The sequence below is a fragment of the Bombina bombina genome, chromosome 5 (genome assembly GCF_027579735.1).
Source record: "Bombina bombina isolate aBomBom1 chromosome 5, aBomBom1.pri, whole genome shotgun sequence".
In the NCBI taxonomy this organism is placed as follows: domain Eukaryota; kingdom Metazoa; phylum Chordata; class Amphibia; order Anura; family Bombinatoridae; genus Bombina; species Bombina bombina.
The window spans coordinates 13,634,456-13,651,583 of record NC_069503.1 but is presented as its reverse complement, the minus strand read 5'-3'; the positions used below and the strand labels follow the sequence as shown (position 1 = coordinate 13,651,583).

At 46.5% G+C, this 17,128-nt stretch overlaps 1 protein-coding gene across 1 annotated transcript in view; it reads right to left on the bottom strand.

Annotated features, from left to right (window-relative positions):
• LOC128659694 (uncharacterized) overlaps nt 1-17,128 on the bottom strand; it is a 142,965-nt gene that overhangs the window by 88,713 nt on the left and 37,124 nt on the right. Inside the window, exon 2 of the mRNA XM_053713265.1 lies at nt 3,447-3,552. Within this exon, the coding sequence (XP_053569240.1) occupies nt 3,447-3,549 (103 nt within the window). The 5' untranslated portion in view covers nt 3,550-3,552. The remainder of the gene's footprint in view (nt 1-3,446; nt 3,553-17,128) is intronic.

Sequence of the window (17,128 nt, the reverse complement as noted above, 5' to 3'; positions counted from 1 at the left end):
CCACCATCAGTATCAGTGTGTCATGTTCTCACCACCATCAGTATCAGTGTGTCATGTTCTCACCACCATCAGTATCAGTATGTCATGTTCTTACCACCATCAGTATCAGTATTGTCATGTTCTCACCACCATCAGTATCAGTATGTCATGTTCTCACAACCATCAGTATGTCATGTTCTCACCATCATCAGTATCAGTGTGTCATGTTCTTACCACCATCAGTATCAGTATGTCATGTTCTCACCACCATCAGTATCAGTATGTCATGTTCTCAGCACCATCAGTATCAGTGTGTCATGTTCTCACCACCATCAGTATCAGTGTGTCATGTTCTCACCACCATCAGTATCAGTATGTCATGTTCTTACCACCATCAGTATCAGTATTGTCATGTTCTTACCACCATCAGTATCAGTATGTCATGTTCTCACAACCATCAGTATGTCATGTTCTCACCACCATCAGTATCAGTGTGTCATGTTCTCACCACCATCAGTATCAGTATGTCATGTTCTTACCACCATCAGTATCAGTATTGTCATGTTCTCACCACCATCAGTATCAGTATGTCATGTTCTCACAACCATCAGTATGTCATGTTCTCACCATCATCACTATCAGTGTGTCATGTTCTTACCACCATCAGTATCAGTATGTCATGTTCTCACCACCATCAGTATCAGTGTGTCATGTTCTCACCACCATCAGTATCAGTGTGTCATGTTCTCACCACCATCAGTATGTCATGTTCTTACCACCATCAGTATCAGTATTGTCATGTTCTCACCACCATCAGTATCAGTATGTCATGTTCTCACAACCATCAGTATGTCATGTTCTCACCATCATCAGTATCAGTGTGTCATGTTCTTACCACCATCAGTATCAGTATGTCATGTTCTTACCACCATCAGTATCAGTATGTCATGTTCTTACCACCATCAGTATCAGTATTGTCATGTTCTCACCACCATCAGTATCAGTATGTCATGTTCGCACAACCATCAGTATGTCATGTTCTCACCATCATCAGTATCAGTGTGTCATGTTCTTACCACCATCAGTATCAGTATGTCATGTTCTCACCACCATCAGTATCAGTATGTCATGTTCTCACCATCATCAGTATGTCATGTTCTCACCATCATCAGTATCAGTGTGTCATGTTCTTACCACCATCAGTATCAGTATGTCATGTTCTCACAACCATCTGTATTTTCATGTTCTTACCACCATCAGTATCAGTATGTCATGTTCTTACCACCATCAGTATCAGTATTGTCATGTTCTCACCACCATCAGTATCAGTATGTCATGTTCTCACAACCATCAGTATGTCATGTTCTCACCATCATCAGTATCAGTGTGTCATGTTCTTACCACCATCAGTATCAGTATGTCATGTTCTCACCACCATCAGTATCAGTATGTCATGTTCTCACCATCATCAGTATGTCATGTTCTTACCACCATCAGTATCAGTATGTCATGTTCTCACAACCATCAGTATTGTCATGTTCTTACCACCATCAGTATCAGTATGTCATGTTCTTACCACCATCAGTATCAGTATGTCATGTTCTCACAACCATCAGTATCAGTATGTCATGTTCTTACCACCATCAGTATGTCATGTTCTCACAACCATCAGTATCAGTATGTCATGTTCTCACCATCATCAGTATCAGTGTGTCATGTTCTTACCACCATCAGTATCAGTATGTCATGGTCTCACCACCATCAGTATCAGTATGTCATGTTCTCACCACCATCAGTATGTCATGTTCTCACCACCATCAGTATGTCATGTTCTCACTACCATCAGTATCAGTATGTCATGTTCTCACTACCATCAGTATCAGTATGTCATGTTCTCACCACCATCAGTATGTCATGTTCTCACTACCATCAGTATCAGTATGTCATGGTCTCACCACCATCAGTATCAGTATGTCATGTTCTCACTACCATCAGTATCAGTATGTCATGTTCTCACTACCATCAGTATCAGTATGTCATGTTCTCACCACCATCAGTATGTCATGTTCTCACTACCATCAGTATCAGTATGTCATGGTCTCACCACCATCAGTATCAGTATGTCATGTTCTCACTACCATCAGTATCAGTATGTCATGGTCTCACCACCATCAGTGTCAGTATGTCATGTTCTCACCACCATCAGTATCAGTATGTCATGTTCTTACCACCATCAGTATCAGTATGTCATGTTCTTACCACCATCAGTATCAGTATGTCATGTTCTCACCACCATCAGTATGTCATGTTCTCACCACCATCAGTATGTCATGTTCTCACCACCATCAGTATGTCATGGTCTCACCACCATCAGTATCAGTATGTCATGGTCTCACCACCATCAGTATCAGTATGTCATGTTCTCACTACCATCAGTATCAGTATGTCATGTTCTCACCACCATCAGTATCAGTATGTTATGTTCTCACCACCATCAGTATCAGTATGTCATGTTCTCACCACCATCAGTATGTCATGTTCTCCCCACCATCAGTATCAGTATGTCATGTTCTCACGACCATCAGTATGTCATGTTCTCACTACCATCAGTATCAGTATGTCATGTTCTCACCACCATCAGTATCAGTATGTCATGTTCTCATCACCATTAGTATAAGTATGTTATGTTCTTACCACCATCAGTATCAGTATGTCATGTTCTTACCACCATCAGTATAAGTATGTCATGTTCTTACCACCATCAGTATCAGTATGTCATGTTCTCACCACCATCAGTGTCAGTATGTCATGTTCTCACCACCATCAGTGTCAGTATGTCATGTTCTTACCACCATCAGTATCAGTATGTCATGTTCTTACCACCATCAGTATAAGTATGTCATGTTCTTACCACCATCAGTATCAGTATGTCATGTTCTCACCACCATCAGTATCAGTATGTCATGTTCTCAGCACCATCAGTATCAGTGTGTCATGTTTTCACCACCATCAGTATCAGTGTGTCATGTTCTCACCACCATCAGTATCAGTATGTCATGTTCTCACCGCCATCAGTATCAGTATGTCATGTTCTCACCACCATCAGTATCAGTATGTCATGTTCTCACCACCATCAGTATCAGTATGTCATGTTCTTACCACCATCAGTATCAGTATGTCATGTTCTCACCACCATCAGTATCAGTATGTCATGTTCTCACCACCATCAGTATCAGTATGTCATGTTCTTACCACCATCAGAATAAGTATGTCATGTTCTTACCACCATCAGTATCAGTATGTCATGTTCTTACCACCATCAGAATAAGTATGTCATGTTCTTACCACCATCAGAATGTGTTGTGCACAAACTGCCTGGTGTTTACAAAATTAAGCGTTACTACAGGTCTGTGCATTCTGTAAAGAAATTGTACTAATGCATTATTTTTTTTTTATCTACCAATTACCTGGTACAAGTTCCTCATTCCGGCAGTCGTACAGCATCCCTAGGGAAAATGGGCGCCCTAGTGCCGGCATTTCTATGGCCGTGTTGCCTGCTGAAGGGTTCATGGTCTGTAATGAGTCACAAATGATAAATTCACAGTCCAAAGTAACTTAGCAAATAATATACCGGTATATACAGTAAATATATATATATATATATATATATATATATATATATATATATATATATATATATATATATATATGTATAAATCTTTTTTATCTTTTTATTAAGAGATATAAAAGAAATACAATCACATCCCTCATAAACATTCAAGGTGCACAAGTGATTTGCACTAAAATAGAAAGCAGTCTCAAGAGATGTACAAATCCCCAAAATAGAAATTGTTTCACATGTGGAGCCTTAACTATAGTTATGTTCTATTAAAAAACTGGTAGTAGCTTAAACGATTTGTGTTTGACAAGAAGCAATATGTAAAGATGGAATCAGATTCTGTCCTAACAAATAGCTCTGAGACTTATGAGGAGAAGAAAAGATCTATGTGAATCAGTTATAATAAAACAAACTGAACCTGATAACAATAAAATGTAGGAACAAGTAGGATTGGGAAATAAGGACTTTCTTTAGAACCAGAAAGCGCTGCCTTCACATCTGTATATAACTGAGCATAAGGAAAGAATTTGGACAACAAAAGCATAAACATGTCCGACTGTATAGAGAAAGATTATTCCTGAATATCAAATTGCTAAAACAGCTGCATTATGATTATTTCATAAGGAGAATAAAGTATTTAATAAATGCTCTAATATGCAACAGCCATAGTGACTCACATACTCAATATAGATTGCAGTTAAAGGGATAGGAAAGTAAAATTAAACTTGCATGATTCAGACAGATCATGTAATATAAAACACTTTTAAATTCACTTCTATTTTCAAATGTGCTTTGTTCTCTTGGCATCCCTTGTTAAAAGAAAACGCACATACCATACACTAGTGGGAGCTAGCTACTAATTGGTGCCTGCACACATTTGTCTCTTGTGATTGGCTAACTAGATGTGTTCAGCTAGCTGCCAGTAGTGCAATGCTATTCCTTCAGCAAAGGATAACAAGAGAAGGAAGCAAATTTGATACTATAAGTAACTTGGAAAGTTGTTTAAAATGTAATATTCTAAATCTAAATAATCTAAATCATGGAAGAAAGCTTTGGGGTTTTCCTGTTCCTTTAATACGAATCAGCCGCTGGTAAAAATAAAAAACTTGTTACTATTATTACGATAGATATACACAAAGAAAGTCCGGAGTGGCAGCAACTTAAAAACACAAAAGTTTATGTGAAATCGTCTTAAAACATTAACCCATAACAATACATGTGCCCTTCAGCTCTAGACAAAGCTTACGCGTTTCGGCAGTGGCGCCATACTCATATCTCTATGTCTCCTCTAGTGTTTGTGGGCTATTTAAAGATAAAAAACCATTTCACAAGCTGTGGGTCATTAATTAATTAATAAGTTAACTATACATTGTTCAATGTTACTTAACCCTTACGTGTTGCTGTTAATTCAAGAAGGCATAGTACATTGTAGTGGTACAGTCTGTATATAACTATTGCTCTAACTCTTAAGCTCAGGTAAACCCATTTTGGTCCATATCTCAGCTCCAAACTGGTGTGTACACATCTTATTTGCCATTCATCAAAATTCCAGTATGTATTAAGAATCAGAAAAACCAGTAGTATGTACAATGTATACAGAGGCAAGGATTACATGTGCCAATAATAATAATGCACCACCACCTAGGAGCCAATATATAAACTTGGGGGCCTATGTATCAAAGGTCTTGCGGACCTGATGCGACAGTGCGGATCAGGTCCGCAAGACTTTGCTGAATGCAGAGAGCAATACGCTCTCCGTATTCAGCATTGCACCAGCAACTCACAAGAGCTGCTGGTGCAACTCCGCCCCCCTGCAGACTTGCGGACAATGGGCCGCCAGCAGGGAGGTATCAATCAACCCGATCGGGTTCAATTGTGCTGATTCCTGTCCGCCTGCTCGGAGCAGGCAGATACGGTTATGGAGCAGCGGTCTTTAGACCGCTACTCCATAACTTGCATTTCTGGCAAGTCTGAAGACTCACCAGAAACACGAGCCCTCAAGCTCCATTCGGAGCTTGATAAATGGGCCTCATAGGCTCTATTGAAATCTAAACAGTCACGTTTTGATAAATACATCTTATTCTAATACCCTTGTTAAAAGATATTTTACTTTCACTTGGGCTATGAATTTGTGGTACATAATTTGATATGGCATTAAAGAATTTTAGATAACCCTGCCTAAGGACCTCGTCCCAAGGAACAGAGCTAGTTGGCTGGAAGACACCCACAAAGGAGAATGTGGTGCAAATCTGATGTCCTAGCATCAGCTGTGCTTGGGCTAAAACCAGTGGCTTGAATGGGAGTCGCCCTATAGGCCAAGAGGGCTAGGTACGGCTCAGATTGCTTCAAAATGAACTTTGTTGTTTCAACTGCCCTTACAGCCATTCAATTGGCCTGCGGGTAATGTGGACTCGACGTAGAATGGACAAAATCATATTCACTGCGTAAAGAAGTGAACTCTGTGGAAGCAAACTGCATTCCGTTATCACTCACTAACTCCATTGGTATGCCCCACCGGGCGAATAAGTTCTTGAGACGAGCAATAATGGCTTGACTTGTGATCTCATTCAAGGGTGCAATCTCCAAATACCTGGAATAGTAGTCAATCACGTCTAGGTACTTTTTCCTGTGCAATTTGCACAAATCAGCAGCTATTTTCTGCCACGGGCCTGCAGGCAGCAGAGTAGAAATCAAGGGCTCCCTTCTCTGAGTAGGCCGGCGTTTCTTATTTGCTCTAGCTTCCCTTACTAAATGGATTTGGATGCCAGAACTGAATCTACATACACTTTCACATCTGATTCAGTTGAAGATTCTTCAGCAGCAGCCAGCAGGAGCCTGGAAAGTGTATCTGCCACTACCAGTTGTTTCCCCGGCACATGCACTGCCTGAAGGTTGAACCTGAGCAGCCTCATCAGAAGTCTCTGGCATCTTAGGGGTGTTTTGACAATATCATAGGAGTTGATTAGAGGGACTAGCGGTTTATGGTCAGTCTCCAGACTAAATTTCTCTAAACCCACTAGGTAACTGTAACGGTACCAACAGGATACCAAGGGTTAACACCAGGGAACAATGTCCTGAACAGGGAATAAGCAATTCACAACCCAGCCAGTTTTTAGGTTTAAAACAGAATGACATTTATTAAAAGGCTATGCCTAGTATTTATGCAGGTCTGACCCCCCAGATGGGGGGGTTGAAAGAATGTTGTACATTAGATGGAGGGAACACGCCCTTGACATGATACAATAGATTTACCTTGCTTAAGCTGATAACAATTTAAACACAAGACACATTTGGCTTTTCTTATCACCTAAGCATCTGCTCTCTGAGGGTGATTAAAGAATGGACTGTTTATCACTAACTTTAATGACAGTGCACAATAGCTGAGGCTAAAGCTGAACACAGTTAACTCCTTCAGTACTGACAGAAGGGTCTGTCACATCTACATAGCACACAATACATTCTATAGACAACCTTTCTTACGTTATAGTCCAGAAGTGGCTAGGTTTGCCACAATGCTCCCCCAGAACCAAGCCGTCGTACACAGTCTGATCCCAACGGATCGGCTTGGGGATGTCCGGGGAAGTACTCACAGATCACTTTTCAAGTTCAGTTTGTCTGGACAACCCGTTGGCGTTACCGTTTTGTTTCCCTGAGCGATAATGGATTGTAAAGTCGAAGGGCTGCAGCGCCAAACTCCAGCGCAGCAGCCTGGCATTGTCCCCGACCACACGGTTCAGCCGCACCAACAGGTTGTGATCTGTGAGTAAGGAAAAAGGTTGTCCATACAGGTATGGCTGCAACTTTTTGAGGGCCCTGATTAAAATATAAAAGGTAACAGTGTTACGGTTACCCTTAGTCTCGCTGAGAGATGGACCGCTTAGTAGCCTGGATCCCTATTGCTAAAGAGGGGAGAAGCTGCTTTCCATAGTATTCTATATGAGTCTCGCAAATATAGAATAATCTCCCTTAGCTGCAGTACAGCTAGGATACCCTTCTGCCCACAAAAACGAGTCAACGCTGCGATTGAGGGTCAAACAAGAACTCAGGACTGGGATGCCCAGCCTGCTTTTTATTAAGGTTACATGCACACAGGGCACTCCCAGGGGGAGAGGGGGGGAAGCACAAAATCCCCCATCACACATTTAGATAGAGAGCACTGTCCTTTGACAGGCCACAATAGGATTACAGTACTTAAGATAACAAGTTTACAAGTTCACCTTATCAATTAGCAGTCTGGCTCCAGAGGTGATTAGACAATGGGATTTGTTATCACTAAACTTAGAGCTGAGGCCAGCAAACGTGTAATTAGACAATAGTTTCTAAAAGCTGAAAAAAAGAGTTAACTCTTTATGAAATGATACTTGTTACGGTTTTCTTGGAGCCCTTCTTAGGCGCTGGCTTGCTGGTTCAGGCATTGCTGCTGGGAAATAAGCTCTTCACAAAAAAAATAACTAATGCTTCTGTAACAGTGCTCCCTTTCTGTGTAACACTCTGGCAGACACGGTCTGACCCCTTTTCGGGGCAGACTAAGGCTGTCCAGACCGCTGGTTATGCGGGGCTGAGGTCGGTTTGTCTGGACAACCCGTCGGCGTTGCCATTCTGTTTCCCCGGTCTGTAAGTAATGGTGAAATTGAAGGGTTGCAACGATAAGCTCCAACGTAATAGCCTGCCGTTATCTCCAGAGACCCGGTTCAGCCACACCAACGGGTTATGGTCGGTGACCAGAGTGAACTCCTGACCATATAAATAGGGAGTCAATTTCTTTAATGCCCACACCAAAGCCAAACACTCCTTTTCGACCGCTGCATAGCTGACTTCGCGGGGCAGGAGCTTCCGGCTGATGTAGGCAACTGGATGCTCCCCTCCATCTTCGCCTACTTGGCTGAGGACGGCTCCCAGCCCGAACATGGAAGCATCTGTATGGACGATAAAACGTTTGTTAAGGGCTGGGGCCGCCAAGACAGGAGCGTTAATTAGAGCATTTTTGAGAGCCTGGAAAGCCGTTTCACAGTGGGGAGACCACAGGACCTGTCGAGGTAAGTTCTTCTTGGTCAAGTCAGTCAGGGGTTTGGCAAGTGTGCTGTAGTCTGGTACGAACCGTCTATAGTACCCTGCCGTGCCCAGGAAGGCTAGGACCTGAGTCTTAGTGATGGGGGTGGGCCAATTGGCGACAGCTTCTATTTTGGCCGGCTCTGGTCGCTGCTTTCCACACCCCACCCGGTGACCCAGGTACTGTACCTTGGCCATCCCAAAGTGGCATTTTTCTGGCTTCAGAGTCAGGCCAGCAGCCCGGATCTGATCCAGAACCATTCCCACATGAGCTAAGTAGTCCTCCCAGGACTCACTGTGGATCGCTATGTCGTCCAGGTAGGCACAAGCAAAACTCTGGAACCCATCCAGGAGCCTATCCACCAAGCGCTGGAATGTAGCTGGGGCATTCTTCATCCCAAACGGCATTACCCTAAACTGATATAAGCCGAATGGGGTGACGAATGCCGACTTGGGGATAGCCTCCGGGGCCAGGGGAATCTGCCAGTAACCTTTGCAGAGGTCAATAGTGGTCAGGTAATTTCCCCTGGCTATACGATCGAGTAGCTCGTCTACCCTGGGCATAGGGTAAGCGTCCGTCACGGTATTTTCATTGAGCCTCCGATAGTCTACGCAGAACCGGGTGGTCCCATCTTTCTTGGGCACCAAGACAACTGGGGAGGCCCAGGGACTATCGGAGGGCTCAATTACCCTGAGCTGGAGCATCTCATCGATCTCCTTCTTCATTCCTGTCCTAACTGCTTCGGGGATTCGGTACGGAGCCTGGCGCAAGGGAGCTTGTCCCGGAGTATCTACCTGGTGGGTGGTTAAAGTAGTGTACCCTGGCTTCGGGGAGAAGGTGAGGTGTTTGGACTGGAGGAGTTGGTTGAGCTGCTCCCTTTCAGTGGGGCTAAGTCGGTCCCCTATCTGAACCTGCGCCACTATACCTGTGGGGAGGCTCTTTTCTAATAGGTCTGGAATGGGTAAACTGTCGGGGTCTTCCTGAGGGGAACAACATACGGCCGTCACGTTCTCTGGTCGCTCAAAATATTCCTTGAGCATGTTTACATGGAATGTCTTTCTAAGATTGTTGTTGTGGCAGCTAGCTATCACATAAGTGGTGTCTCCCCTTTTCTCTACGATCTGGTAGGGACCCTGCCAGGATGCCTGCAATTTGTCTGTCTTCACCGGCTTAAGTACTAACACCTTTTGTCCTATGGTGAAGATTCTCTTTCGGGCCCCCCGATCGTACCATACTTTCTGTCTTCTCTGGGCCAACTGGAGATTAGCCCGCACGGATTTGGCTAATTGCTCCATTCGGTCCCTGAGTTCCAGCACGTATGGCACAATGGGGACACCGTCAGCCTCCATCTCTCCCTCCCAGTGCTCCCGGATCAGGTTTAGGGGTCCCCGTACCTTTCTTCCGTAGAGCAACTCGAAGGGAGAGAACCCTGTCGTTTCCTGGGGCACCTCCCGATAAGCAAATAGGTGCGGCAGGAAGCGTTCCCAGTCTCGGTATTCCTGAGTGAACGTCTTGAGCATTTGCTTGAGGGTCCCATTGAACCTCTCACACAGCCCGTTCGTCTGGGGGTGGTATGGGGAGCTCAGGAGGGACTTAATTTTGCAAACCTGCCAGAGTTGTTGGGTCAATTCAGCCGTAAATTGGGTGCCTCGGTCGGATAGGATTTCTTTTGGAAATCCTACCCGGGAGAACACCTGTACTAGTGCATTCGCTACCGTATCCGCTTGTATGTTGGATAGGGCGACAGCCTCTGGGTACCTGGTAGCATAGTCCACTACGGTAAGAATGTATCGCTTACCGGAGGGACTAGGGGTAGCCAGTGGTCCCACTAGGTCAATAGCAACCCGGCTGAAGGGTTCCTCTACAATGGGCATATTTACTAGCTGGGCTTTAGGGTGATCGCCTCGCCTTCCTACTCGTTGACACACATCGCAGGTGTTACAGTAAGTTCTAACGTCAGCGTGCACCCCTGGCCAAAAGAACGTGTGAGTAATGCGGTGTAGGGTACGGGTAACGGCTAGGTGGCCTGCTAAGGGGATGTCGTGGCCTATTTTGAGGATTTCTTGACGGTATTTGTGGGGCACTACCAGCTGTCGCCTACGCTGTCCCCTTTTCTCTGTCCAGCGGTATAGTTTCCCTTTTTCCCATAAGAATGTTTCGTTATCTGCCCCGCCCCCTCCGGTCTCTGCTCGTTCCCGGTACTTTTGTAAGGTCGGGTCAGTCTTAGACTCTGCCTCGAAAGCATCTGGGGTGTCCCAGGGTATGGGGCCTAACCTGTCAGGCAAGGTCGGGGTAGGTCTTACCTGTGTCTCCCACACTGGTGAGAGCTCTCGCTCCGTCCGGGCTTGGGCCCGTGTAGTCACTGGGTCCGCCTCGTTGTTGCATACTGGAGCATAGGCAGAAGTCATGGGGCCCAAATCGTTGCCCAGTAGTACTTCGGCAGGTAAATTATCCATTAGGCCCACGTTCACAGCCCCCTTTCCCGCTCCCCAATCAAGATGCACTTTAGCTGTTGGAATTTTGTACACATCCCCCCCCGCCACTCTAACGGCCACAGTCTGTCCGGATCGCTTGTGCTCTGGCACCAAATGACTCTGTACCAGCGTGATAGTAGCCCCTGTGTCTCGCAATCCCTCGGTAGATCGCCCCTCGAGCCATACCCTCTGCAGATGGTGCTGGCGGTTATCTGAGGCAGCATATACAGGGTCTGCCTCGTGAAGTGGCCCCACATATCCCTCCATAGGGGCCTCTTGGTTAACACAGAGGGCCCGGGCCGGACGATAGGACCCAGAGGGGTAATTGTAATTCCTGGGTGTCTGGTGCGTATTAAGGGGGCAGCTAGCCATGAAATGCCCTGGTTGCTTGCATCGGTGGCAAGTCGGTCTGGGACGCTCAGAGCTGTTATTGGGTGGTCCTGAGTGTCGGACGGGCCCTGTGGGCACCGGGGCTCGGAATTCAGCACGAGGGGGTGCACGGTAAACCTCTCTGGGTTCGACCCGTGCTGGAGCTCGGTAGTTCATGGGTTCGTGAAGACGGGAGTCATAATGTTCATCGGCCAATTTGGCTGCTTCTTCTAAGGTAGAAGGCCGCCTGTCTCGCAGCCATTCCTTCCCTTGCTGTTCCATGCCATTATAAAAATGTTCTAAGAGAAACAATTGTAAAATTTCCTCCCCAGTCACCGCTTTACTTCCGCTCAGCCAGTGATTTGCCGCTCTCCGCATTCGGTGCGCCCATTCCATATGGGTATCGTTAGGCTTCTTTTCCGTGCCCCGAAACTGTCGACGATACGTGTCCGGAGTTACAGCGTACCGTCGCAACAGTGTCTCCTTAACTAGCTCATACTGTGTCACTTCCTCAGCACCCAGAGTACGAAAGGCTTCCAGGGCTCGCCCGGATAGTTTCCCAGACAATATCGTGGGCCACTCTCTGTTGGGAATCTGGTGCAGGGCACATTGCCTTTCGAAGTCCGCCAAATATTCATCAATCCCTGTCTCGCTCTCTAGGAAGGGTCGAAATGCCGCATAGGGTATCTTGGGCCTCCCAGCATTTTCGACAGGGATGATTACCTGCGGGGCTTCAGCATTACGGTGTGCGTTCGCTAGGTTGAGTTCGTGGGCTCGAGTCTCTCGTATATCCTCGTCCGCCTCCGCCATCAACTGCTGTACCAATTCCATGGAGGGTTTCGGCCCGTATAATGAGAGCCTTTCCCGAACAATCCTGGTTTTTTCGTCACTAATCGTGGTCGGTGTTTCCGCCATTGTGAAGCTCTGATTCAGTTCGGTCAATTCTGCGATCAGCTCTCTCCTCGGCCGGTTGCTGGCGTACCCCCCTCTGCTTTCAAGTAAATCCTTTAGGGTTGTACGCTTCAATTTTTCGTAAGCGCTCTCCATCCGTTCTGTACCTCTCCTAGGAAATCCAGGAAAATCCCGCCGCTGCCGCCAAATGTTACGGTTACCCTTAGTCTCGCTGAGAGATGGACCGCTTAGTAGCCTGGATCCCTATTGCTAAAGAGGGGAGAAGCTGCTTTCCATAGTATTCTATATGAGTCTCGCAAATATAGAATAATCTCCCTTAGCTGCAGTACAGCTAGGATACCCTTCTGCCCACAAAAACGAGTCAACGCTGCGATTGAGGGTCAAACAAGAACTCAGGACTGGGATGCCCAGCCTGCTTTTTATTAAGGTTACATGCACACAGGGCACTCCCAGGGGGAGAGGGGGGGAAGCACAAAATCCCCCATCACACATTTAGATAGAGAGCACTGTCCTTTGACAGGCCACAATAGGATTACAGTACTTAAGATAACAAGTTTACAAGTTCATCTTATCAATTAGCAGTCTGGCTCCAGAGGTGATTAGACAATGGGATTTGTTATCACTAAACTTAGAGCTGAGGCCAGCAAACGTGTAATTAGACAATAGTTTCTAAAAGCTGAAAAAAAAGAGTTAACTCTTTATGAAATGATACTTGTTACGGTTTTCTTGGAGCCCTTCTTAGGCGCTGGCTTGCTGGTTCAGGCATTGCTGTTGGGAAATAAGCTCTTCACAACAAAATAACTAATGCTTCTGTAACAAACAGCAACTTGTAAGTAAACCAAACTAGGTTGTAGCTTCTCAAATAGGGCTTCAGCTACCGTCTCTGCATGGATGTTGGAGAGAGCAATGGCCTCGGGGTACCTAGTGGCGTAGTCCACCACGGTTAAAATGTACCTCTTCCCGAAGGGACTGGGCTTGGGTAGTCACAGGGTTAACATCAGCGGGACCCATGGGAGCATAGGCAGAAACAAGGGGGGCCAAGTCATTTCCAAGGAGAACATCAGCAGGTAAGTCCTTCTTGACCCCCACATTCACAGGTCTAGAGCCCACTCCCCAATCCAAATGTACCCTGGCAACAGGTAGGCGGAACACAGTGCCCCCTGCTACCCTCACAGCCACAGTGTCTCCAGTGTGCTGTTTCTCTTGAAGCAAGGTCATGGTAGCACCAGTATCCCGTAGACCACTGACCTCCTTCCCATTCACTTTAACCCGTTGCCGGTTATTCCGGTGGGCAGCTTGCACGGGGTCTGCTTCATGTAGGCTGCCCCAGCATTCAGGATTATGTGGGATTCCGCCGGCGGGTCTTCTCCAGGACGGTGCTTGATTCGCTGCGTTTAGGGGACACTCTGGTATTTTGTGCCCTAGTTGCTTGCATCCAAAGCACCGAATAGGTTGTGAGTAGCCCCGCGTATTGAACCGGGCTCTCTGAGGGTAGTTCGTGGCCGGAGGCCGTGTGGTATAGCGGTGCGCCGGGGGCTGGTAACTGGCAGCTGCTGGGGTGACTGGGGGTCTGTACTCCACTCTAGCAGTGGGCAATCGGTATACCGTTCCCCCTGCCCCTCGTACTGCCACGGATCCGCCAGTGTGTGCTGTATCCGGCACCAAATGGGGAGCTATCAGGGTTAAAGTAGCCCCCGAATCCCGAAGTCCCTGGACCTCCTTCCCCTCTACGGTCACCAGCTGGCGGTGATGTTGCCGGTTATCGGTGGCCTGGACCGACATCACTTCATGCAGTATTCCCAGGGGTTCCTCGGCTTGGGTGCTCAACACCTCATGAGCGGCTGGCTCCGTTTGGTAATGGTGAGCAGCCGCCCTTGGGGCCAGGTTCTGTCTGACCTGGTTCCAAGCTTGTCTGCTCCGATTTTGGGTGCACTCACGTGCCATATGTCCCCACTGCTTGCAGGTGTGGCATTGTATATTCGCCCGTCCGTTGTATCGTGAAGGGGGTGGTGGATTCCCTGGGGCTGGGCGAAAAGGTGCCGCTGTGGGGTTGTTAGGCTGTAGTCCATGGTGCCTCCTGGCATCAAAATGCTGGTCTGCTAATCTGGCTGCTTCGGTTAAGGTGAGGGGTTTTCGATCTCTCACCCATTCTTGGGCTTCTGGGGACAAGCCGTTAAAGAATTGCTCCAACAGCATCAGTTGTCGCAATTCTTCCATGGTGGTAGCTTGGCTGGCCTGTATCCACCCTTGAGATGCTTGATCCAGCTTGTGGGCCCACTCTGCATGTGAATCTCTTTCTGGCTTGCGCAGGCCTCTAAACTTGCGCCAGTATGCCTCTGAGGTAATGGCATATCTTTCCAAGATCGCTCTTTTCACTTTAGCGTAATCCTTGCTGTCCTCCCTGGGTACAGCGCGATACACTTCCGTTGCTCTACCGGCTAGCTTGCCTGCTAGCACCGGCACCCATACGGACTGCTCCAAATCATGTAACTCGCACAGTCTCTCAAAATCCTGTAAATACCCATCGATCTCATCCTTCTCCTCACAAAACATTTTAAATGCATGGTATGGGATTTTGGGTCTTACTGGGTTGCTGAGTGCGTCCAAAATGGATTCTGCTCGGGAGGATGTATTCCGTGGACTGTGTGCCATCACGTACTCTTGCACATCTGCCATTACCACGGATAGCATATCCCGTGGTACAGGTTGGGGTAAAAATTCCAGCCTGGTCCTCATTTCCCTCTGGTATAGGGTCTCCTCCATGGCTGCTGGAGGCGTAGCACTGCGAGCTCTGTCTCCCTCCATCAGCTCGGCAATTAATATTGCCTTGGGTTTGCTGCTGCCTATCTTTCCCCTGGCTTCTAGCAGTTCCTTTAACGTTTGTCTCTTTAGCTTAGAATAATCCATCTCCATTCACTTCGGTCCCTGGCACTCCTTCCATCTTAGTCAGTATTGTAGTAATCCCCCTCTTCCTGAGGTTACTGGCTTGTGTAGTTGCTCTTCTGGGCGATACGGTTCATTCCGTCGCTTGCCACCAATTGTATCGGTACCAACAGGATACCAAGGGTTAACACCAGGGAACAATGTCCTGAACAGGGAATAAGCAATTCACAACCCAGCCAGTTTTCAGGTTTAAAACAGAATGACATTTATTAAAAGGCTATGCCTAGTATTTATGCAGGTCTGACCCCCCAGATGGGGGGGTTGAAAGAATGTTGTACATTAGATGGAGGGAACACGCCCTTGACATGATACAATAGATTTACCTTGCTTAAGCTGATAACAATTTAAACACAAGACACATTTGGCTTTTCTTATCACCTAAGCATCTGCTCTCTGAGGGTGATTAAACAATGGACTGTTTATCACTAACTTTAATGACAGTGCACAATAGCTGAGGCTAAAGCTGAACACAGTTAACTCCTTCAGTACTGACAGAAGGGTCTGTCACATCTACATAGCACACAATACATTCTATAGACAGCCTTTCTTACGTTATAGTCCAGAAGTGGCTAGGTTTGCCACAGTAACGCTGGAAGTGCTCACAGGCCCAAACTGCAGCCAGGCACTCTCTCAATTTGGGCGTATTTTGACTCAGCAGCCGTCAGTGTACGGGAAAAATAGGAGATGGTCTGTAGTTTGTTCTCATTCAACTGCTCGCATCAGCACTAACCACAGTCTTTTTTGAAGGGTCGTAGAACCCCAACACTGGGGCAGACCCCAGCAGGGACTTGACCTGCACAAAAGATTCTTCCTGTGAAGGTCCCCAGACCCAGGCAACATCTTTCTTTAGCAACTTTGTGATAGGGTGTAGTATTGTGGATAAATCTGGAAGGAACCTGCCCACATAATTCACAAGGCCCAATATTTGTCTCAGCTCATAAACATCAGAATGACTTTTCATCTGTTCAATAGCAAGGATTGTGTGCTTGATGCCATCCCCATTGATATGTCCAAAGTAACATAACTCAGCCTTCCTAAAATGGAATTTCTCCTTATTTAATTTCAGCTCAGACTCTAATGGTCTGCAGCACACAGCTCAATTGCTGATCATGTTCTTCCAATGTAGACCCATACACCAAAATGTCATCCATGACAACTGCTGTGCCCTCGTGGTCAATTAGGAGAAAACTCATCTCTCTTTGAAAGATTACAGGAGCAGAGACTATCCCAAAGGGGTGGAAGAGGAGTCTGCAGAAGCAAAAACGACCTACCGGTGTAATGAAGGTAGTCAGTTTGCGGCACTTTGGATCTAGAGGTATCTGCCCGAAGCTGCTGGAAGCATCCATTGTAGAGAAGAACTTTGCCCCAGCCAATTTCGGAACTATGTCTTCAAGTGTCGGCAGCACATCTCTCTCTCTCTTTACCGCCTCATTCAGCCTTTTCAAGTCTACGCAGGTACAATGGGGCACGCCAGTCAGTTGCTTCAACAACCTCTTCAATAACTCCCATATTCTTCATGCGCAGAAGTTCCTTCTCCACTTAAGGCATGAGCGGGAACGGAATTCTACGAGGAGTTGTAATGCTGTATGGGACTGCGTCACCTTTAAGTGATATTCAGACTGGGTTGCAATTCAGTAGGCCCAATTCACCAAACATGTCTTCTGAAATCTCATTCACTCTGGCGACCAGGCCCAAACCACAGGCTGATTTTCTGCTCAATAGGTTGTTAACACACTGACCTCTAATCACATTTACCCACATGGTGAATTTCCTCTGCTTGTA